This window comes from Scardinius erythrophthalmus (assembly GCF_964197995.2).
Source record: "Scardinius erythrophthalmus genome assembly, chromosome: 1".
NCBI classification, from domain to species: Eukaryota; Metazoa; Chordata; class Actinopteri; order Cypriniformes; family Leuciscidae; genus Scardinius; species Scardinius erythrophthalmus.
Genome location: NC_138221.1, coordinates 34,415,144 through 34,438,822, shown reverse-complemented (window position 1 = coordinate 34,438,822; position 23,679 = coordinate 34,415,144). Strand labels below are relative to the sequence as shown.

Below are 23,679 nucleotides of genomic sequence, written 5' to 3'. Positions count from 1 at the left end.
ACTAGTCATGTGATCTCAACTTGTAACTTAAATGGCTTTTATTAGGCTATACTGATATGACTGGAGTCTTCACCTCATACGGATTACCATGACTTTTTAAACTATGGGATATTTATTATGTGCAAAAAAAAAAAGAAAAAAAAAAACTTGTAAATCATACTTAAAAAATTAAGGCAGCAACTTAAGTTTTTAAGCTGAATTAGGTGGAATTTTATTTACAGTGTAGACATGTCAAGCTTTTTTCCTGCTTCTGCTCACTTGTGCTGGCATCAGCAGACTTGATTCTCAAACATACAGTATAACGTCTGAGCATGTCATGTGCTCTACGTCAGTCCCGAGGGAAAGTATCAGAGCGAGCAGGTTGTGCTGCTGTGTGGAAACAGGAGAGGCTTGTTATCTTTGAGAATATCAAATGAGGACTGACAGTGCTTCTCTTTCTTGGTTCTAGAAAAACCATTCCCCCAGTGCAGGGCCTGGCTCAGGTAGTCACTGTTGTGTAGCTTATTCCACTTCTGTGTCCGCTTTCAAGCACCGCCACAGAGAGACGTGGAAAGGGAGGAACATTTCCTCATCAATGCCCCGTTGAAGAGTCTGCCAGAGCTCCGGCACCCGGAGTGGCCAGCGTATCTCTTTGGCTGTCTGTCTTACAGAAGAACAAGCATGTAGATAAAAAAAGAGTCTCCTCTCTCTACCTCTGCCTCTATGGCATTTGCATTTATTGCTTTCAAATCTCTCTCTTTCTCTCTCTGACAGGTTATCTTTCTGCAGGAGATGCTGCATTGTCACACCTGAGGGTGACGAGAGGGAAAATATGCCCTGAAAAAAACAACAAACAGGGACAGGGGGAGACTACAAAGAGAGGAATCAAGAAAGAAAAGACATGGAATGGGTTGCTAGTATAAAGAAAATAAAAACTGTTTAATATCTCAATTGTTTCTCTCACAGACCAAAGGCCCTTTTTCATGAAGCACAAGCGGAATGAATTTCAGTGTAAATCGTTTATAAATCCTTTCTCACGTAAATGTTCCCACTGAACTGACACTTTTACGTATGAATGGTTTTGCGTATGATTTACATAAAAATTATTCTGCTTGTGTTTCATGAATAATCCCATTGAGATTAAATGGAGATCTTTTTTCCTACAATAAAGGCACTGTCTCCTCTAAAGTTTCAGAAGATCTCAACAATGTCTTTGTGGAATGTGCTCTGGTTTGGAGCTGACATTTCTTATGAAATTCTTCCCACATCAAATTATCTAAACTATGGAATCCACTATAAAGCAATTCTTTAACAAAAGAAGACATTTTGAGTAATGTACTGTTTTTTTCCCCTTGCAATTATGATGAATGGCGACGGGTCACAAAATTACCATAAAAGTGGTTCATGCAACTTGTAGACTGTCTTCAGAATCCTTATTATCTGCATTCATTTTATAGCTTTATACTCTTAATATACGTCAATAACTGCCTCGGTTTCTATTTTCATTTCTCCAATGGAATTCTAGAAGAAACATCCAATACATGGTTGATATTGCATGAAATATAACATAGAACTCCAGACTGCGAACTTATGAGCAATAACATTTTCTTCTGAGGACAAATTTAGGCTGCATTTTCACTGCAAGAACTAATGCACATATCTGATATATTGATACAGCCTATCCAGTATTTTGTCCTGTCTGTTTAAGTTCACTTAACATATAATAGTAGCTCAAAGAGTAGAGAATAGCGTTTACAATGCAAAAGTCATGGGTTTGATTCTCAGGGAATGAATAAACTGATCAAGTGTATATGCAATGTATGCTGGATAAAAGCATCTGTCAAATGCATAAATTGAAATATAACCAACTGTTTTTACATTAATACCCTTCCTCCAGCAATGCAAAGCACTGCCTAAAATGAATTGATGGGTCGCAGAAGTCCACCTTTAAAAAAAATTTGGGGGTCAGTATAATTTTCTGTTTACATTTTGAGAAAATAATACTATATACGGGCAGTTTTGGCCTGTTGGTTAGAGAGTCAGACTGGTAACCCGAAGGTTTCAGGTTAAATTCTCAATACCTGCAGGAAATGACTGAAGTGCCCTTGAGCAAGGCTCCTAACCCCCAATCGCTCCCCGGGCGCCGCAGCGAACGGCTGCCCACTTCTCCGGGTGTGTGTGTGTTCACGACTCACTGCTCCTAATGTGTGTGCACCAACTTGGCTGGGTTAAATGCAGAGGACAAATTCAGAGTATGGGTTACCATATACTTGGGCTTCAGATGTCACTTTCAATTCCCTATATTAATAATAATCACACAGACACATTAAATTGATCAAAAGTGACAGGATTTATAATGCTACAAAAGGTTTCTTTTTCAAATGAATGTGATTATTTTGAACTTTCTATTTATCAAAGAATCCTGCTGCAAATGTTTCTTGAGCAGCAAATCAGCACATTAGAATGATTTCTGAAGGATTGTGTGACATTGAAGAGTAATTGTGGCTGAAAATTCAGCTCTGCATCATAAGAATAAATTAAGTTAAAGTCGTAACACTTTCCTTAGAGCTTTTATGTATGATGCATAATAAAGATATTCATAATGTATGTTATAATGCGTTATATCTTTTCATAAATAATTGTAACCAAAGTTAAAATGCATTATAATATTTGGAGATTCCTTGTTACGTCTGGAATTTGTGATTTAATGCATTATACTTTCTAAAGGTGAGTCATGCTCTGTGTGTTTAGTTTTGTTTTCATGGACTTTTAGTTTGCATTCATCAGTCACCTGTTTCCTATGTTTCCATTGTTCCTAGTTTCCGGCCAATGGTTATTTGTCACAGGCACTCATTAATCATCACAGCTGTTTGTCATTGTCTCATCACCACCATGTATTTAAGTTCCTCCTTTTTATTCAGTTGTGGTATTGTAGACACACTGTTGCATTGTTTTCTCGCCTTTGGATTATCTGAGTTTGTTTTATTAAAGAACCTTTTGTTTGTAGAAACCTGTTTAAACCTTTTTCTTCATCTTCATCTGAACTAACCGTGACAAAGTGTGTAACAGTGAATAGATAAGTATTATAATGTATAACAGGGCACAATTATTCATGAGACTAGACAATCCATTTTATAAGGTGCATTGCCAGGCATAATTCATGTTACAAATACTTTTATAATGCATTATATATAAAAGCTTTAAGTGTTACCGTTTATTTAAGAGAGTACATTTTTTAATTGTAATAAAATTTCACAATATTACAGTTTTTACTGTATTATTGATCAAATAAACGTGGCATTGTTGAGCATAAGAGACTTCATTCAAAAACAATTCAAAATCTTACCGACCCAAAACATTTAGTTTTACACGCAGGAATTATAGTACCATCCATTCTCTAACCATAACTGAAAAAAGTCATTTTTAGACGAGATCACATCTGTCACATAAAAATTGAGAAAACTTCTGAATCAGATGACCAGATATCATATAAGTAGCCCAAAGTAGCCCAAATCCGATGTGAAAATAATCAGATCTCGTATGTGTTTTTGCTCTTTACGCAAAAAAAACGAAACTGGTTGACAGTGTAAATGTTTAACTTCTACATTCAGAGTTCACTCTTGAATAGTGTCACTTTTGCAGTCGATGTGCTCTAAATATAACATTTTAATTTATTGTGAACAGATGGCCACATTTATTTGTAGAAAGGAACATAATGCAGACTGACACCAAAGAGACTGCAGATTTAAAACACTGTGTCAATCTGTTTAGTACTGTCATGCCTTGTTGCTAAGAGTTTTGAGAGCAAATTATAGTGTGCATTGTTCTGTTACCAAATTGATAAGATGACTGCTTTATTTTAAGATGAAACTGTTGCATAGATACCACTGCGATTGGTCGTGAGATTGTGAATTCTTTCCACCACAACAAAGCAGCCTTTTACATAAAAAAAAAAAAATTATTATGCATATGCATCGCACCACACATAAATGTGAAGCATGTAGTCAGGTGACGCACACCGAGCCCATTCCCAGCATAAAGAGTTTAATATCACACGCAGAGGCTTGAGGGTCTGTGTGCAACAGCCATATTTATATTCCAATCTTCTACACTGAAAACCCACATCGCAGAGCTCATAAAAGATTCATTCGGTGGTGGAAAGCAAGGTCGCACAGGAAACCGGTCAGAAGGTAGTTACGACAACACGCCAACATCAGACAAAGGCAAAGCGACCGTGCGATCACACCGGCAAGCGGCCCTGCCGTCCCATTATTACGATAACCTCTTGCCCGGATACTTTTTGACTGGCCGTAGCTGACCCGACCCCCAGCCGATATGTGTTGTCTCGTTGGGGTGTGTTTGTGTACACGTTTTATTAGGTCACGAGGTAGTGTGTGCGGCTGCGTACAGTATTAGTAGGGCAGAGCAGGACGGGCCCTCTTACGGGCTGCTCTCGCGGCTGTCAGAAAAATGTCACATTCGCTTAGAGTCAAGGCCGCAGAGCCGAGGGAGCCCGGCAGACCTGATACCGCATGCCTGATATTCACGCCACCAAGCAGAAAGAGCCGTAGCCCGACACAAAGAGGCAGAAAAGCATGACACGCTGCTTGAACAGGATGCTCTGTTAATCTGCCGCTTGGGTGACGGAACAGATTCAGCAGAACTAAAAGAAGAATTTCATGTACCAGCTGTACTAAACGTAATTTAATAATGTCAACCTGAGCACGCCGGGGTGAAATTTCGCACGGTCCCGTGGCTTTTTTTATTTTGGCCGTTAAAGGGAAGTGACAGATATTTGGGAGTGGATTGAGTTGTGACGCTTCGATGTTACAGCCTTCTGCTGCAAAGATGAGCCTTGGGGTCTCGCCTGGGGAACGACACGCAAACAGACCCTTCTCTAAACTGTCATCTAAGGACGCAGGGTCTGGTGATCCATTAGGCCGCGAGACAGTCCAATACGTACATCTGCACTTTTTGAAATTCACAACTTCACGCACCTAGAGGCCTATAAAAGCTCAGCCAAGACACCTGGTGTGGTCAGCTTAGGCCACTGTTCCCCCGAGCCACGCTGAAGTGTGGTGTCACACCAGGACAAACATGCTTTCAGGTAGAAACATTAGGAACATTTTTACTGTTTTTTTCTTTTGGTCTGGTCTGATCCAGCGCCCAAAGGGTGATTTTTTGCAAATTTAGCCAAACACACTGCTGCAATGCTGCTACACCTGTAAAGGATACATCAAGCAGATGTTCAAATGTTCATAAACATCACTAACAGCTTCTGAGTGCCTTTTACTTTTTAGGTTTGCCTCTTCTTACCCCACAAATGGAAACATAAACATCACGGAGAAAAAACTCTGTAATTAACAATAATTAGTAAAGGAAAAATACTGAATCCATTAGTTAAATGGTTTCATCTGACAATATTGTACACAGAATGAGAAGTTTCAATCTGATTAGCTGGCTTTGTTTTTTTGTTGTTGTTTTTATTTGTCCACCAGCAAGCAAAACTATGAAGTCAGATCCAATGAAAAACGAAACACTAAATTTGCCAGATCTTGTAAGGTTCATTGCATTAAAGGACAAGTTCGTTATTTTACGCTTAAAGCCCTGTTTACAGATCGTTTCTGGTGAAATAGAACGGTTAAGATTAAAATTTGGACACATGCTGCTGTCCCGAGAATTTTAGGTTTCTTTCGCTTTCCCCAAAACCTCTAGAATGGGTGTATAGGTGCACTGGAACAGTCCTTCCTAAAACGCATTAAACTTTCGCTTACAAAGACGTGAAACTCACCGAGTGGTCAGGGGTGTTCACTGATATGCTCACACAAAAATCGCTGCAAAAGATGCTTTCCAACAGGTTTTATCGTAGTTTTTGTCCAAGACCATTTACTTGTATTTGATGTGCTGTGAGGTACGGTATTACTCCGCCGCCACCAACTGGGCTGGAGTGTCTATTATTCAAGCTCTCAACGGAAGAATCTACGGGTGTGAGACGTTTGGAAAAATAGGTCCACAGTTTTACAACGAATGGTAAAACACCTGTTGGAAAGCATCTTTTGCAGCGATTTTTGTGTGAGCATATCAGTGGACACCCCTGACCACTCGGTGAGTTTCACGTCTTTGTAAACGAAAGTTTAATGCGTTTTATGAAGGATTGTTCCAGTGCACCTATACACCCATTCTAGAGGTTTTGGGGAAAGCGAAAGAAACCTAAAATTCTCGGGACAGCAGCATGTATCCAAATTTTAATCTTAACCGTTCTATTTCACCAGAAACGATCTGTAAACAGAGCTTTAAGTGTTAAATACCGAACTTACCCTTTAAATCTACGCGTTACAGCAATATATATATATATATATATATATATATTGGGAGTTACTTTGTAGCAAGTAGGGATGCAACAATAATAGATAAAATATATACAACTGAAAATACAAACAGATTGATTTTTTATTGCTTATATAGAGCACGCTATACTGTAGGTTGAATTCAGGTTTTTTTCCCTAGTCATCTCAATGGCACAAAATCACACTATGATGTTTGAAAAAAAGGTTAATTCTTGTGTTACGCAGTACATTTGAGCTTCTGCAAGAACCAATGAGGTTCATTCTCATGTGTTACGCAGTACATTTGAGCTTCTGCAAGAACCAATGAGGCTTGTTCTCATGCACCAAGCAGGTTCAGTTGAGCTTCTGTTTATTTTTCGCTGATCAATTTTTAAATGTGAATAAAAGCCTAAATTCAATCTGTTCATCATATAATGTGATCGAGTCTCTTCAGAAAATTTTGACTAAATTGATTGATTCATATGGATTACTTTTACAATCTCTTTATGAACTTTTTGAAGTATCAAAGTGGTAGTTGCGTAGACTGTCAATGGAGGGACAGAAAGCTCTCAGATTTCATTAAAAAGATCTTCATTTTTGATCTGAAGATGAACGAAAGTCTTACGGATTTGGAATGACATGAGGGTGAGTAATTACTGACAGGATTTTCATTTTTGAGTGAACTTAACCTTTAATAGTATTTTCGTCCCATGACTGTGGGGACAGAAAAATGTGTGACATAGCCATGCACACTTACTAGACCGTCTTATTCTAGCGTTTAATGCTGAGGAGGACTCTAGCCTACAAGCCTTCCGAAGGACTGGACTAGGAAGGACAAAGCCTCATGAAGATACAGCCTTCAGTTTGAGAAGCATCCATACATACTTGGAATAAGCTGCAAAGTGAATTTGTAGACCATTTCCAATGGTCTGCCATTTTTTAAATGGGCTTTTAAAATAGTGTTTTTTATTTATGAATAAATTAATAAAAATGCTTGTGGTCTGTAATTAAGTAGCAACTTACATATAACTTACATTTTTAAAGCGCACAATGGTTTCAAAATTCACATTTGAAGTATGACTGGTGTAATTTATGTCGAAGAACAATACTTTAAAGCAGATACTATGAATAAAATACCTTTTTTTTATTCATAAATCCAAAAACACTATGCTAAAAAAACGCTAGCATAATGTAGTTTTACAGCTACAAACTAAACTAAACAAACTGTTTGTGAGGACCCACAGTAGTGTCAACACATATTGTGAGCCTCCTCTTATGTGGATAAATAAATAAATATTGATAGCAGCAGGTGTTCGCACGACTGTCATGCGAGGGGCAAAAGCAAGAATCTAATCTCACACTTCTCTTGTTCCTCTTTCCAGCAGACAACACACAAACACCACAACGGTCACACAGCAGTAGCATCTCTGCTCCCACCGGACAAATTTATGGACTAGTGCGCATGCCATGCATGCATGCATTCTGGCCACATTGGACCCCTCCGCTGTGCCACACACAATACAGTCTCATCAGTGGGTCCTAATCAGCAACCTCTCACAGTGTAGGCTGGGCTATTCAATCGCCTCCTCTGGCCCTGCATCAGCACGCGCTCCCTGATTGTAATGCACTACAATTGAATGTTAATGGGAACACTTGAAGGTGGGCGAAGGGAGGAGGCTTATTCATTTCTTATTGCTTGTTAGTGCCGCTCATACGCTGCCTGTGACATTATTATGATGTCAACTATAGTATCATTATAACCAGACGCCCCCGCATGTTTCGCATATGAAAATATTAACATTAATTTCTCGGTCCACCTGCCATTGTGATTGTTGCGTGGCTCAGGTGTGAACCACATTCATATGCAAAAACGCACACACTCATGGGACAAAGGAAAGGTCATGTTGCATTAGTTAGTAGTTTTTTATATTTATATAGGTAAGTTGCATAAGGTGACCATTTTCAGAAATGAAAACCCTTGTCATTACTAACATCTGATTATGAATTACAAGGGGGTCATTTTAGTTGTGTGTATTTTGACCATGGTAAATGAGTCTATGGTATATCATACTCTGCTATACTTCTCTAAATGAAATTCATCAACACGCGTAGATGTATATAAGAGTTAGAGTATCTTGTAGCACTAAAACTTGCCGAGTCACAATGACCAACTATCCTGTAGGCCTACGTTCTAAATAATTAGAATAACAAATTAATGAATTAATCTTCAAATGATTTATTACACAGTTAACTACAGAGAAGCTAACACTGGTAAGTAATAATTATTAGGTATTTTTAACAATTGATACATTATCTTATGTCCTTGCTGTGCCCCTGTTAGTATAGCATCTTGACAGGCCTCATTAATAGTTTTTAAATGTCTCCTGTTTTTTATTCTTTTTTTTTTCTAAAACTGAAAAATTTCACACTGTATGTGTTTAAAAAACAAGCTTGTGCAATATCTAGCATATTCGGTGTTGTTTCAGTCTGTGGGCTGTTTTGCACTCACAGTAAAAAAAAGGGACATTTCCAGGGACCGCTTACCAAAAAAAAAAAAAAAAGGGGAACTGTACCCAGAAAAAGGGAACATCTGGTCAACCTATGATAGAGGATAATGGGAAAATTTAGCCAGGATTACATCCTTGACCTTTCTGAGAAACAATGACCACAGAGAGTTATGACAGGTTAACATCTCATAAAGAACAGTGCCTTTTATAATATAATGTCCCCATCATTATTTTGGGGCATTAAGGCTCAGGTACAGTATACTTCATTTTCCGCGTTCTGCTTCATCTCGCACACAATTGAGCCTGCAAGCCTTTCAAAGTATTCTCCTTTGACCGTGAGCCAGGATAGGCGCGTTCGCCGTGCGCATGCTATCTCGTTGGCCCTTTCTTTTCAAGTGCTTAAATCACTCGCAAATGCAATGTTGTCTACGCGTGTCTGGCTGCATGTGAATAGTGTGCGCAGACATTAGGAATTACGTCACGCAGACAGTCCGCAAGCTGGAGTGGAACACAGATAAGAGAAGTATACTTTAGGACTAACACAGACCACCAAGTCAACACCCTCTGCTGGCCTCAATAGAGGGTAAGCATTGACGTCACTTTCCCACCAGAACACAGCGCCCTCAGCCAGACTGAGTGGCAAAAGAGCTGCTGTGTGACTGGATTTAATAGGGGAATCTCTATATAGTGTTCCTTACAACTAACCAAAGATCCAGTGATCCATGGATTGGCATTGGCATGCAGCTAGGAATCGTGTTTCCTGACATTTATATGTGCCTGATTTCGATGCCAGGAAAATAAATAAAACAAATTTGCCTGTGAGTGTGAACGCTTTATATACAGTAAATACAATATACGGTAAGTCTAAATCAGGGTGATCACTTATATCAATGTTATATATATATATATCATCATATCATCCAGCCCTAAAACTTGTATGGTTTTTCAACAGTGTTTATTTAAAAATCCAATTCACGATGGAAAATATTTAATTGATGAGTTAATACAATATATAACAAAACAATATATAGGGTATGATTTGACGCTGCTTGGAGTCCAGTTGTTTCTATGAATTGTTTGTTGTTGTTGTTTCTTCTCTGTTCTGTAGCTTTCGGCAGTCTGTAAAACAAATATACCTCCGATTTCTTGTCAAATCTAATTATACAGTCAATCGCAAATCTCTTTCCCATTGTTGATGTGTTTTGTGTGTTTTTCGTGGCATTCACGCTGAAAACCAATGCTGCCGCTCAGTCTTTTTTGCCACTCAGTGGGCGTAACCCCAGTCACTCGCATACCCTCAATAGCACCTCTTCCACCAACAATCTTAGCTTTCCCCAAGAGCTCTCCCATCCAAGCAGACCTCAGACTCAACCGTTCTAGTGGGAAACCATGCAGGAGCTGGAGGGTGACAGCCTGTGGTGTTAGTGAAATGGAGAGCAGCTGTTGGTCTGCTGGCAGCTCTTGTTCGTGCTATGAGTTCTGGTGGAGAGATTTATGCCGCTGGTCCTGGGCCTTTTCATTTATCTAATTCCACAATTGGAAGTCGGACCGATGGCTGGCAGAGCACATCCTGTCCGACCTTCCTGCATGTCCTTGATCTCAAAGGCGACTGAAGCTTTGTAACACGTCACTGCCCCCTTTTGACCGCCGTCCAAGAGCACAGTCAGTCACCGCTCCTGATATTTATTAGGCTCTCAACAGCCAAAATCCACTATGAGGCCATTTTCATTGCCAAGCTAACTTTAGAAAGGAGGCCTAATAGGTTCACGCACATTATCTCACATCTGATCAAATGGGTGTATAATAGGCCTTTTAGCTGGTGGGCAAGACGAACTGACTTGGACTGCACCATCCATTCATAATTCAAAGAATGGGCTTTCACTGCAAAGCTTTCTTTAGCATGGATGTGCACCGAAAGTAGTGATAGTCTCCAGGCAGCTGCCCGTATCCTGGTCGCATTGGTCCAGTGCCACGCAAGCACTCCATCCTGACCAAATCTGGCTGGATCATGATGCCACCAGTTGCTTATTAGAATAGATCCTGCTTGGACACTATTTCACAAGCCCCCAATATAGGCAAAGATAAAAAAAAATCATGTTTTGACCAGCTGTGAATTAAAAGACACCTATTCATACGGTTCATGGGAAGCTTCGCTTGACCCCAAGTGACTAATAACTCTTACAAGAAGTGCAGAAATTCCATCTGGCAGCAGCTTAACTGACATTATTCATTTTATCTCATATTTCCCTTTTAATAAAATCTCAGGACTGCAGCAGTCAGTTTCTACTGAGCTTATTATTAAATGACTGCATTCAAACGAGTTTCTAGCGAACAGCAGGTCCAAAGCAGATCATTTCACTTCACTCCAGCTGGGCGGCTTTCCACAGTGGGCGCTTCTCTATTTCTCAAAGGCCTGCGCATTTAAACATTCTTATTAAACAATTGCAGCCATTTGCTTCTGATGCACATCTCTGGTGTATTTAAGAAACGAAGGGTGAAAAAAAAAATGGCCTGCAAAAAGATTTTAATCAACTTATGAGGGTTTTGTCTCACAGTCGCAACCAATTAGCACCTCTCCCCAGCAGAGGGTTTGATATAATAGGGCTAAATGGTGAGTAAACAGACAACACCCTCATTCTACATGCTAAAACATTTATTTTGTTATCCAAGTAATTTAAATCCGTCTGTCCGTGATAAAAAGCTGTCTACGCTGCTGGCTGTGGTGAATTACCGTTTATCTTACATGCACATATTCCACTAAATGCAACTTTTGTGCCGGGTATTTAAATAGTCAGCTGTTAAATAGTAACCGTTTCGACCGGCAGGTGGGACTGTTGTCAGACGGCAAGCTTAAAAAAAAAACACCACTGAACTGACGTCATTCATAGAAGAGCTGTTGGGGTAATAATAATACAACTGTTCTGCAAAACTGAGAAGTTCTAGCTACTAACTAAGTGTAATAATTATTTACACAGTATACAATGTGTGTAGTTTTGGCGAAATAAATTAACTGTCTGAAATCAATAAAATGTGCATCATAATTATGTAAATACACGCACGTTATAGATATGGCTGTGGCCAGTTATGAGGTCACAATCTTTTCCGAGGTGTATATATAGAGTTGTCAAATAATTGTATAATATAGTATTAACTAGTAACTCTACTTTAGTGTAGGGCTGTCACTTTACGTTCGAAAATCGATTGCACAATCGATTGGACCAACCAACGCAAGTTTCAAAAACGAAAATAGGGAATCGATTTTAACGGTCTTTTCTCGGAGCGCGTCCAGCTCGTCACGATACGCCCGCAGCGAACGCGCGTCATACAGCAACTGCAGGCTCTGACAAACACGCATAACAGTAAATTATCTTTCTGCATAATGCGTCTCTTTTTACTACAAAACTGTGAATTCTGCCGGTATGCAGACAGTTTCATGCATTCAGATACAAATTCGAGCTACGCGTCTACAATCGCCTACGTAGGCGAAATTTGTTTGACATTTCTAATCGTAAACACAGCCATGTTGAAGACTGAGGTAATGTTTTTCATTTATGCTATGGCAGTCCACTCTGCTTATTGTTTTTCGAGAATGTTGCACTCCTGTTTGTCACTGTGTACGAAACTTCACGCCAATAAATCATCAGAAATATTGCAGACTTGTGCGCGTCTCAAGCGCCCTCTTTACGTTCGTCCTAATGTCTGTTAGTTGTCCGTGGATTTGCCTGTATTTTGCGTTTAAAATGGAAACGTCTTTAGACATGGAAAATCGATTTTACAATCGATTCAATGAACACTTATGTCTCAAAAATCGAACAGGATTTTTTCACAAAAGTGACAGCCCTACTTTAGTGCTGCACCAAGCTCTTCTCACCTGAGCCTCAGCAGTCTGTCACAGACTCATCAAAGTCAAAATATTGAGATGACCAACCAAATCAAAGTAGGAGGGCTTTGTGTTCACAGAAGCTGCTGAGCGTTAATTCCAATAGAGTGGTGCAGGTATGACATCACTTTGTAGGCCAATTCGCGGAAGTGAGTTAGCATTTTAGCACTTCCGGTTCCACAACGTTTTTTAATGGGGTTTTTGGTAAATTGGCTGAAATAAGGTCTGTGACACAAGCTCAAGACACTTTTACGTTTTATTCTACAACATAAAATACACCAGTATTACCCCACTGGTGATTTTTTTTTATAGCTGTTATGTGTATTGAAAAAGGCGGTTGGGCTAAACCCTGCCTACGGCCCTGTTTATGGATGATCAACAAGAGGAAGAGACAGACAAAAGTGAGAGAAAGGAAAACATTAAGAATATTAATAAAAGAAATGACGCAGACAACAAGCAGTCAGACAGACTGGTCAAGAAGAAGAGTGATGGTAATAACCAATACAGACAACTAGAGTGCTGGTAATCATTGTGTTTTGTTCAAACAGTGTGTTCAGGTGGTTGTTCTCAGGTTGTTATCTCTTCTGACCCTAGCAACGGCTAGAAAAGGGAGTTCATTCAGTATATCTGAACTCAAATACAGTTCATTGTATTGTGCATGTAATCATATCAGGTCAACAGAGGATTCAACAAAAATAAATTGCTACTTAAATATTTAACAAATTAAATCATTTCATCCTTCTCAGATTTGAAATACATAGTGAGACTTGTGTATTTAGCTGCAATGAGTTTCTAGACTCTAAATATTTCTTTCTGACAAATGTGCCAAATCTGTAACACAGATTCCCAAATGTGCACTCTAGCGGGTTCGGCTGTTTAGCAAAAATACAGCAAAGCCGATTGTTGTTGAGTGTGATGGCATTGGCTTTGTGGCGTGTTCAAAAAATTAATCAAGCATAGCGGTTTTAAGCTCGCGCTCGATCGGCCCAAAGTCCGGCATCCGACCAGCGCGGAAGATCTACGTGTTACTGTCTTTTCTCGAGGCAAAGAATTTTTTGATTAAATGCAATACATTTGAATATGTATTCTCTCGTTTTTTCATCTGACTCCATAAATGAAAAGGTTTTAATGATATCTGTGTATCATTAAAAGTGAGCGAATGTTTGACTATTCTTTTTAACTCTTTAATGCAAATAATGTCAAAGTCAGTTAGAATAATCAAATGTAACAATTTATTATGTCAGGTAAATGTATCATGCCAATTTCATAATCAATTCAAAGATAATCGATACAAAACACCAAATGCTCTGGAATAGAGAGAAAAGATGCGAACCTAACATTAAAATACATGATTCTAAGGTCACTCTTAGCATCATGGGCCAACTTGAGTTACAAAAAGGCCCAGAGCCCTTTGTTGCATTCCATTATATAGACAGAACCTCTTTCACATGGAAACATGTGCTAACAATGGGAATTTGCATTCAGAGGTTGCACCTTTTGGGGGTATGAGACCATTTGCCATGAGACCACCTTCCTTTGTGTGCCAGTTATCTCTAAACTCTTAAAAACCGTATTACCTTTTGTTTTACTTATTTGGAAATGAGACATTTGTACCAGTCGCACTGAGACATTTCAAATGATACCAAACACGCATAATACTCTATGATAATCGTTCACATTAAACCATTTAGATTCTTGGGTGAGTTTTTGGTGATCTTTGCATGGGGGAGAAGGAGTGGGGGATGAGGGAATGAAATGTAGATTAGGATGACTCGGAGGTGAGACTTTCGTCTCGACAAGGGGGAGTTCAAATGTTAATTTCCAGAGAGGTCCTTTGTCCTCTCAGGGCCTCAAGTAGACTGCCTGGCTTTTATCTAATTTCTCAAGTCTTACAGTGTTCAGTTCACGATGATATCACAATGCATTGCATCCTCACTTTTTAATATTACTGCACATGCCTATTCGTCAATGAATACAAAAAGTGATCAGTTGACCTAACTTAAAAAAAATTAGGAAACCCGTTGCCTTAAAATTATTAAGTAAATAAACGCAATGCTTAAAGGGTTAGTTCACCCAAAAATGAAAATGATGTCATTAATGACTCACCCTCATGTCGTTCCAAGCCCGTAAGACCTCCGTTCATCTTCGGAACACAGTTTAAGATATTTTAGATTTAGTCCGAGAGCTTTCTGTTCCTCTATTGAAAGTCAATGGACGGCATACTGTCCACGTCCAGAAAGGCAATACAGACATCATCAAAGTAGTCATGTGACATCAGTGGCTCAATCTTAAGTTTATCAAGCGACGAGAATACTTTTTGTGCGCAAAAAGTAAATAAAAATAACGACTTTATTCCACTATTCATTTCCTTCTCTCTGGTCTCGAGCTATTTCACGTAGTGTAACTGCGTAGCGCGTCTGTGTTGTACGTCACACGTAGGCTCACTATTGGCCGACGCTGGTCATGTGTGATGCGTGTGACGTACAACACAGACGTGCTACGCAGTTACACTACGTGAAATAGCTCGAGACCAGAGAGAAGGAAATGAATAGTGGAATAAAGTCGTTATTTTTATTTACTTTTTGCGCACAAAAAGTATTATCGTCGCTTGATAAACTTAAGATTGAGCCACTGATGTCACATGGACTACTTTGATGATGTCTTTATTGCCTTTCTGTACATGGACAGTATGCCGTCCATTGACTTTCAATGGAGGAACAGAAAGCTCTCGGACTAAATCTAAAATATCTTAAACTGTGTTCCGAAGATGAACGGAGGTCTTACGGGCTTGGAACGACATGAGGGCGAGTCATTAATGACATAATTTTCATTTTTGGGTGAACTAATACTTTAATTGAAAAAATTAAGTTATGTCAGTAATATTAATAACAAGTGAGAATGCAATGCATCGTGACATCCAATCCAATCGTCGACATGATAATCATAATCGAATTGAATTGCGAGACCGGTGACGATTCACACCCCTACCTCCCATATAGTTTTTTGAAAAATTATCATTTCATTCATGGATGGCTTCAAATGGAAGCACTGCCTTCCAGCTGAAAGGAGATATCCGATGCTCTCCTGACAGCTCTGTGATGCCATTAAAGCAAGGAATGATCAGACACATCCATTGGGCCCCTTGAGCTGTATATCTGAGCTAGCGTGTTTGCCTCTAAAGCACTGGCTAATTACATTTGATGAAGATGTTGATTGCAAGCAGATTTGTGGCTAATCATTTGTCTGTCATTGCGTGGCTGCGGTATCGTATAAAGTATGTGCTTTACCCTTAAACGCATAGATTTAATAACGTTTTAAAATAAACTAATTAAAGTTTCTTTAAGACGCACGATTTCTTCTGTGTGTTAGCGCCGCCGCCTAGCTTTGAACTGCGCTAATGATAGCAGTCAATAGATCCAATTCCAACTGTGAGCAGTCACTCCAAACTAATTAAGAAGATGAGACCCCAATAAACGTACATCAGTTGATACAGACTAAAAATGGTTTAACACACAGAGACCATAAATTATACAATGCGGTACGTGCTTGGGGAAAAAAAGCAAAAATGCATGTGCATCCAGTGTAACATGTGCATCCAGTGTAACAAAGGTGTGTGCACAGATTCGAGAAAATGATTATTGAGTGAATCATCGCAGAGAGCTGAGCACAAAACGAGCTTTTAATTCGTTAAACTGTTATTGTTGCTAATTTGCATTCTGCTTTAAACTACATTTTCCCTGAGCCTAATTAAACCCGGTTTCATCCAGTTTTATGGCCTTAATAGAATTTCATCCACTGTGCTTATTTAAGGACTCAATGCACAGACACATAGACACTCACACAGATGCATAGACATGCACACAGTGTGAAAGCGTGTTTAGTGTGCTAAGTGAATGCAAGCGATGCAACCCCATCATAAAAAGGGAATTGCCAAGGTCAAGTAGGCGTCCATCTGTATCACTGGTTGTCATGACCCCAGGGCATTATGGGTACTCAACAAACACACGTCGTGAGCGAACAAGTGCATCTGTCTCATTAAAACATGTTGCATATTTCATGAGAGTGTTCATGTGTGTTTGGTGGTTTTAATGTGTATGGTTAGATTTTTTTGTGAGTTCATGTATGAGGATGTTTCTTCGCATCCCATTTGAAGTATTCCTAGCAGGATAGAGACACACCAAAAGAATTCATCAATTTTTTATGTCTACATTGCTACATCAGGGAGATGGGTGTTGCCATTTTTTCTCTTCTCCATTTAATATTTAATGCAAACACTTACAACAAATTGTCCCCTAGGGCCAATTATGAGGAGTTTATGGTGAAGAAATGGAAATATACATTCCTACGCATGCCTACAGGACTCTCATATCTTTTGCTGATGCGTTCTCATTTACATATCCTAATGTATGTCTGGAACAGAACTACTGGCAAATTTGCAAACTTTGCACACATTTTGTACCGTATCATTTCCTTTCCTAATATTAAAATCATTCGCAGACTGCTTAACATACTGTTTTATAGAGCGCACAGGTTACATCTAATCTAATGCATCATCTCCGGTCTCTAATTACGCCACATAGCAGGATGTCACATGCTCTCGGTTTTTATTCAAATGATTTTTTACTTACAAAAAACATTAACATGTTATTAAAATAGCGTGCAATAATGAAAATAGTTCTTATTTTTTATTTTTTTTATAAAATACAATAAAATACAACAAAATAAAAATAAAATAAAATAAAAACATGACAGTGGCATTATTTTCATATTCCTTCTTCTACAGCTTATCTTCTAAAATCAAATCCATAATAATATGTGTAATTTGGTGTCAAGTATAAAGAGTGCCGATATTACATCCTAGCTCAGTAACTGGGCAGGTTGTATCAACAGAAAACATGGACATTTTAAATTTGGTGCATGGACGTATTGTGGTAATTAAGATTTACTTGTTCTGAATAATTATTACCTAACCAATCCATCTCACCACCTTCATTTCATTTGAAACAACTTAATTCACAATGGGAAACATAAGGCCATATACAAAGTAGCAAATAAAATCAAATAAAAAGATAGGCTAGCAACATGACAGACTTTGTGTGTGTGTGCCTGTGTGCGTGCGTGTGTGTGTGCGTGCGTGCGTGCGCGCGCGTGTGTGTGTGTGTTTTAGTCACTCTTACAATTGTATCAAATGCAGCAGAAGTAAACTGGAAATGTTTACTGTACAACTGCCCATCCTGTTCAGTCAGACGACACCAGTTCTGTCATTTGCATGATTTCAAAGCAAATTATAACACAAAATCGTACTTTCTCACATCAAAACTAAAACTGTAGCCTACAGCATCTCCGGTCACCAAGAGTGGTGGTCATGTATTTTATTGATGTAACCCCTGTCATTATCTAATTAGTTAATGGTGTTAACTAATCATGTTTCCAGCACTCCCCAGTCTCCCCAACTACTGCGCTTTATTGCAGAATAAAACCCTCAAATTAAATATTGACTAATTCCACTGCTAGCTTTTATAAAGTTGCCTCATGTTGTGGCACGGCACGAGTAATAATTTACTCAAAAACTAAAGTGCAGTAGAAAGGCTACTTCAGCCAATCACAAACGCAATCGGGTGATTGGCTGATCGCTGTCCATGGTCCTGACCAATCGGGCCATAGTTTCCAATCGCGTCTTTTATACACAATAATAAGTATGGGTTGATTGATAGTTGAGCTGACATGTAAATGACAACGACTAAAAGAGTTTCGACTATAAGAGTAGTTTTGGCGAGTCTATGAAAAATTTTCACATGTCTGATTTGGCAAGAATATTTCCGGGTCAGATAATGTGCTGTCCTTCACTTCAGTTCACATCTGTCACATCAGTTCTCGTCATCCGGCGCGAGGAAATCTTACACTCGAGGAGAACAAACGACACACAGCTCTTACAAGTGCTCCTGTAACAATACGAACTGCGCTTCAACAAACACAAGTCTGCTTGTGATTCATTGCGCAACTTTTCAGTCCTCGAGCTGTCCTCCTCTTAATCGAGTTCCTAGATTCTTCGAAAATGTTCCCTGCGTGCCGAGACGCTCACTTGAAATTAATCCAAACAATTCAACAGTGATTCGACCATTAACCTCCAATGAGCTAATTAGAGCTCGTCTAAAAACTGATAATCAAAAGAAGCCACAGCGCATCTCGCAACAATGCGTATTTACACACAACACAGGCTGTGATGACGGACACGAGCAGTGTTTCGCATGCTACGAAGGCATCTTACCTCGCAGGGTATAGTGGATAACATTAGCAGCAGGAACATGGCACTGAAGAGATGCATTCCTCTCGAAATGACAGCGTTCCGACCACCACCAGCACTTGGACACTTTCGTTTTTCAGAGCTCGCCTGCTTTCCTCGCGGTCCGCGCAGGATTTCTTTCAGCGTTCTGTCGAGCGCGCGCGACGATCCATCCACATCACAGGAGGCACGCGCTGGGGTTTATTCCGCTCACGGAGGCAGATTACCCCCACTGTGCACGGCACAACGAGCCGCCTTGTGTTTTATGATTAGTACCCTGTCTTTCGCTTGTGACCGCCACCAAGAGGTCAGAGTTGTAAACGGGCTCGGGAAATTAAGTATAATAGCAGTTCCCCTCTCAGCAGGTTTTTTTTTTTTTTTTTTTGAAGTGGGATCGACTGACCGAGCTCCAGTTGCAGAGGTTGGAAGGTGACTAATGTGCTTGCGATGCTCCGACACTAGGAGCAGCACACTTTGATGCTCTGGGAACAGATTCAAAAGAAATGCCCTGCTCAAGATGAAGCTCAGCGTGTGTGTGTGTGTGTGTGTGTGTGTGTGTGAGTGAGAGAGAGAGAGAGAGAGAGAGAGAGAGAGAGAGAGAGAGAGATAGAGAGAGAGAGAGGAGGCTTTGCCTTGACAGCTCAGTCTGTTGCACAAACAATGGATTTTTGAGATGGGGATAAATGACATGCATGTCCCCAGGAGAGCTGTGACATTATGATACGGGCGTTTTGATGATTGGATTAGACTTTGAGCAGCGTATTAGTGGCTCTTTGCATGTGAAAGAGAGTTGCGTCTCTAAGTAAGGGATAATGCACGTAGTCAGACGGTCATTATTGCAAAATAAACCCGCATAGAGTCTCGCATCACCCTGAAGGAGTTCATTTTGTGATAATGACCAGCTTACAGCACATTATCCCAGTTGTTACAAGGCTACTTAACTAGTAAATAAATAGATGGACATCAAATTTTAATTTGAGGTGAATATTGTTTTGGTTTGTTGTAGAGGCCATGGAGACACTCATAAAATATTTAGGAAATATAGCTAAGGTTATATGGATGTTGCCACGGGCAGTGGCATATTTCAGAAATAGTTGCTTTTATTTTTAATCAATTTTATATAGTGCCTTATTATTCTAATTGTATTCACTGATTAAATATAAGACATTTCTCAGGCAGTAAATGTGAATCTTTTAGAATAATTTAAGGAGTGTTGGTCTCAACACACACTGGACAACACTAGTTTCCACAAAAATATGAAGCAGCACAGGAGGGGAAGCGGAACCTCTGGTTGTTGGTGGAGTTTGTGGTATAGGGCTCTGATTGTCCTGGGTTTTGACGGGGTGGATTATGTTTTTTTGCCTGCAAGCAATATGAACATGCATTAATAAACAAAGATGCCTGAGCTCACACTCCTGAATCAAACTCAAGTGCAAATGCCTGCCACTCCTATAAATATATATGATAAATATGATAAACTTATAATGGCCATGGACTACTTGTTGATTGCTCATGTGAAGGTCGCAGGTATTTACGGTGGATCTATGTACATTTATTTACTGTTGTAAGAGGAAATGCCAGTATGGCAAAACTGCACTGTAAAAGATTGGAGTCTCTTTATTGTTGCTGAGTAGTAATACTAGCGCATATTATTTAAGAAGCTGCAGAAAATGTTGCTCTTTTTTTCTTGTTTTTCAGTGCCACTTTTCATTGATGCATATCAGATAACACAAATGAGTTTGCTATATCCATCTGCATTCTTAAATATGCATGACAAAAGCAATTTTATTTCACACACACACACACACACACACACACACACACACACACACACACACACACACACACACACACACACAAAGAAGTAGGCAGAAAAAGTCAGAAAAAGTTCTGTTTTCTGAGGCATAGAGCCAAATCAAGAGTTCATTCTTTCCCTCTCTCTGTGTGTTTTTGCACACTTGGCTGCACACTATGAAGAGGACATGAAGTTAAAGTGTCTATATTTTTGCCACTATCTCTCTCTGTCTCCTTCACGGTGGCAGATAGTCTCTTTGTATGCTGAAGGCTTAAGGGCACAATGTCTAGAGTTTAGTGTGTGTGTGTGTGTGTGTGTGTGTGTGTGTGTGTGTGTGTGTGTGTGTGTGTGTGTGTGTGTGTGTGTGTGTGTGTGTGTGTGTGTGTGTGTGTGTGTGTGTGTGTGTGTGTGTGTGTGTGTGTGTGTGTGTGTGTGTGTGTGTGTCTTTGCACATATTCAGTAGGAAGCTTCAAGTCTGTACAAGTTAACAGCAAAATATCAATTGAAAGCAAAAAAGCTTAATTGTTTTCTAAATGTGACCCTGGACCACAAAACCAGTCAAGTGGGTAAATGTTTTTAAATGAAGTCTGATGGTGTCAAAAAAATCAAAACATTGAGAAAATCGCCTTTAAAGTTGTTCATTTATGTTTGTGATTGTGCTGCATTCACTCACAAAAATAAATGTTTTATATTTTTACGGTAGGAAATGTACAAAATATCTTCATGGAACATGATCTTTACTTAATATCCTAATGATTTTTGGCATAAAAGAAAAAAATCGATAATATTGCACCATACAATGTTGGCTATTGCCACAAATATACCCGTGCGACATGTGACTGTGAATCCAGGGTCACAAATGGTGTACGTGAAGTGTAAAATGGTGAGAACTTGTTATCCAACATCAGGCTGCCTTCAGAGGGATATGTAGTGGTTTTAAGGAGGACTGAACAGTGGAAACAGAAACAGATCGATACCTGTTCATTTCAAAGACTGTGCATTGATTTTGGGCCCATCCTGATCTGGTGGGGAAGATGCATTGGAGTCTGAAAGATGTCTGAGCTGCTGTGTGCGAGTCTCAGAACCATCAGCATTCTTCCGGTCACTTCCACTTTCTCAAGCAAATGTCAAGCACTGTCAGTGAAGCCCAGCAATATTTCAGCATACTATGGACATAGCACATTTATAGAAGGCCACTTCTGCCACGTGAGAAAGAAATAATCATGCTTTTGTAAATCATAATTATTTAATAAATAATAAATAATGAGATGCTAAGTCATAATTATGAGATAAAAGTCTATCTGTTACATAAAAACTCAAAATGATGACATTAAAAGTCATAATTATGTTATTAAAGTCAAAAGTATTACATAAAAAGTCATAATTGTGATGTTTTCCCCTGGTACTGTACGCATTAATTCATGCCTAAATAATGTACAGTTAATAATGAGTTAATGTATGACACATGAAGAAACAAACCATTCATTAATGATTACCACATCAGCAACTAGTGAAGAGTCTATCTGATTAATAGATTAAGTAAAATATCATAATTATCTGTGCATTAGTTAAGCATTAATTAATGCATATTAGTACACCTGTAAACTGTTACCATTTTTTTTTCTCTTACATATGTGCCTGAAATGGACTTCCATATAGTATTAGAATAGAACCAGAGCCATTTTCTTAAAAGACTTTTGAGAACATTTGTGAACAATTTGTGATGTAGAGCCAGGGTTATTTTAGTATTGTTTTTATATTTTATAATAATATCTTTATTTTAAATTTCATTTTTAGTAATTTTGTTGTGGTTTTGTCATTTTTATTTTTATTTTTTATTCCATTTCAAGTTTTAATTTTAGCCCAGTTTTAGTTTTTATTTATTTCCAGTTAGTATTTTAATTGCTTCAACTTAAACTTTTTAAGTTGCAAATGCAACATAAAAAAAAAAAAAAAAATTAACAGTTTTGGAATTTAATTTTAGTCTTATTTAATATATATATTTATTTAATTTTATGTGACGGAAACTTGAGAATTTTACAAGAAAATACATTACTATTATACATTTATTTAAACAAACAAAAATTAAATGATATTAATTTATTACTTTATAAAATATAGTAAAAAGTAATTACTTTATTTGAATAATAAAAAGTGTTAATAAAAAATCATTAATGATTAAATATTCCAAAATATTATTATAAACTTTTTTGGCAAACATTTGCTTAAAAAAGTTTTGTAAAACATGGCGTCTCTGTTGAGAGTGATACACTTATAAAACAAATCATAGCATTTCTTTTATTATTCATCATCTTCCCAGCATCAGACAACCGAAGGCTGTGAGGTCAGAAGCCGGAGATATCCAGCAGGATTATCAAACATCCCACTCTGAGTGGAGCACCGCATCAGTCCAGAACAGCTCACAGTTATTTCCCTCTCAGCGATGACTGGTCATTGCTCAGTCCCATCTGCAAGCCACAGCGATACTTTTTTTGGGCCATAAAAAGCAGGTCACGTGTTCAGCCACTGCCCTCCTATGGGGCAAGAAGTGTATAAGGAGTGGTTTGTTGCCATAGCAATGTCCATTACAGTCCCAGTAGTAGGAGAAGGTGTGAGAGGCAGATTGCTCGTCGGCCAAGACAGACAGAATCAAACCAGTTTCACACCCTCCCATGGGCGGTTGCACATTTAGTACCGGCTCGTAACCAAGGCAACTGGGGCAAGGGCGAACAAAGTTCAGAAGTATTGAGATGCAGCGCACCGATGCGTTGTTTGTATATGTCCATGAACTATGAGTAAACAACACGTATCTGCACTTAGATAAGGCTTGTTATGGGTTCACTGCTGCTCGCTGATTGATTGTTTGAAGAAAGAACTCCACAAGATTGTTTTAATGACATCCATCAGTA

At 38.9% G+C, this 23,679-nt stretch overlaps 1 protein-coding gene across 1 annotated transcript in view; it reads right to left on the bottom strand.

The window, feature by feature from the left end:
* Nucleotides 1-19,415, bottom strand: part of olfm2a (olfactomedin 2a) — an 89,275-nt gene extending 69,860 nt beyond the window's left edge. The window contains exon 1 of the mRNA XM_081388823.1: nt 18,961-19,415. Within this exon, the coding sequence (XP_081244949.1) occupies nt 18,961-19,017 (57 nt within the window). The 5' untranslated portion in view covers nt 19,018-19,415. The remainder of the gene's footprint in view (nt 1-18,960) is intronic.
* Between the last annotated feature and the right edge of the window lie 4,264 nt (nt 19,416-23,679).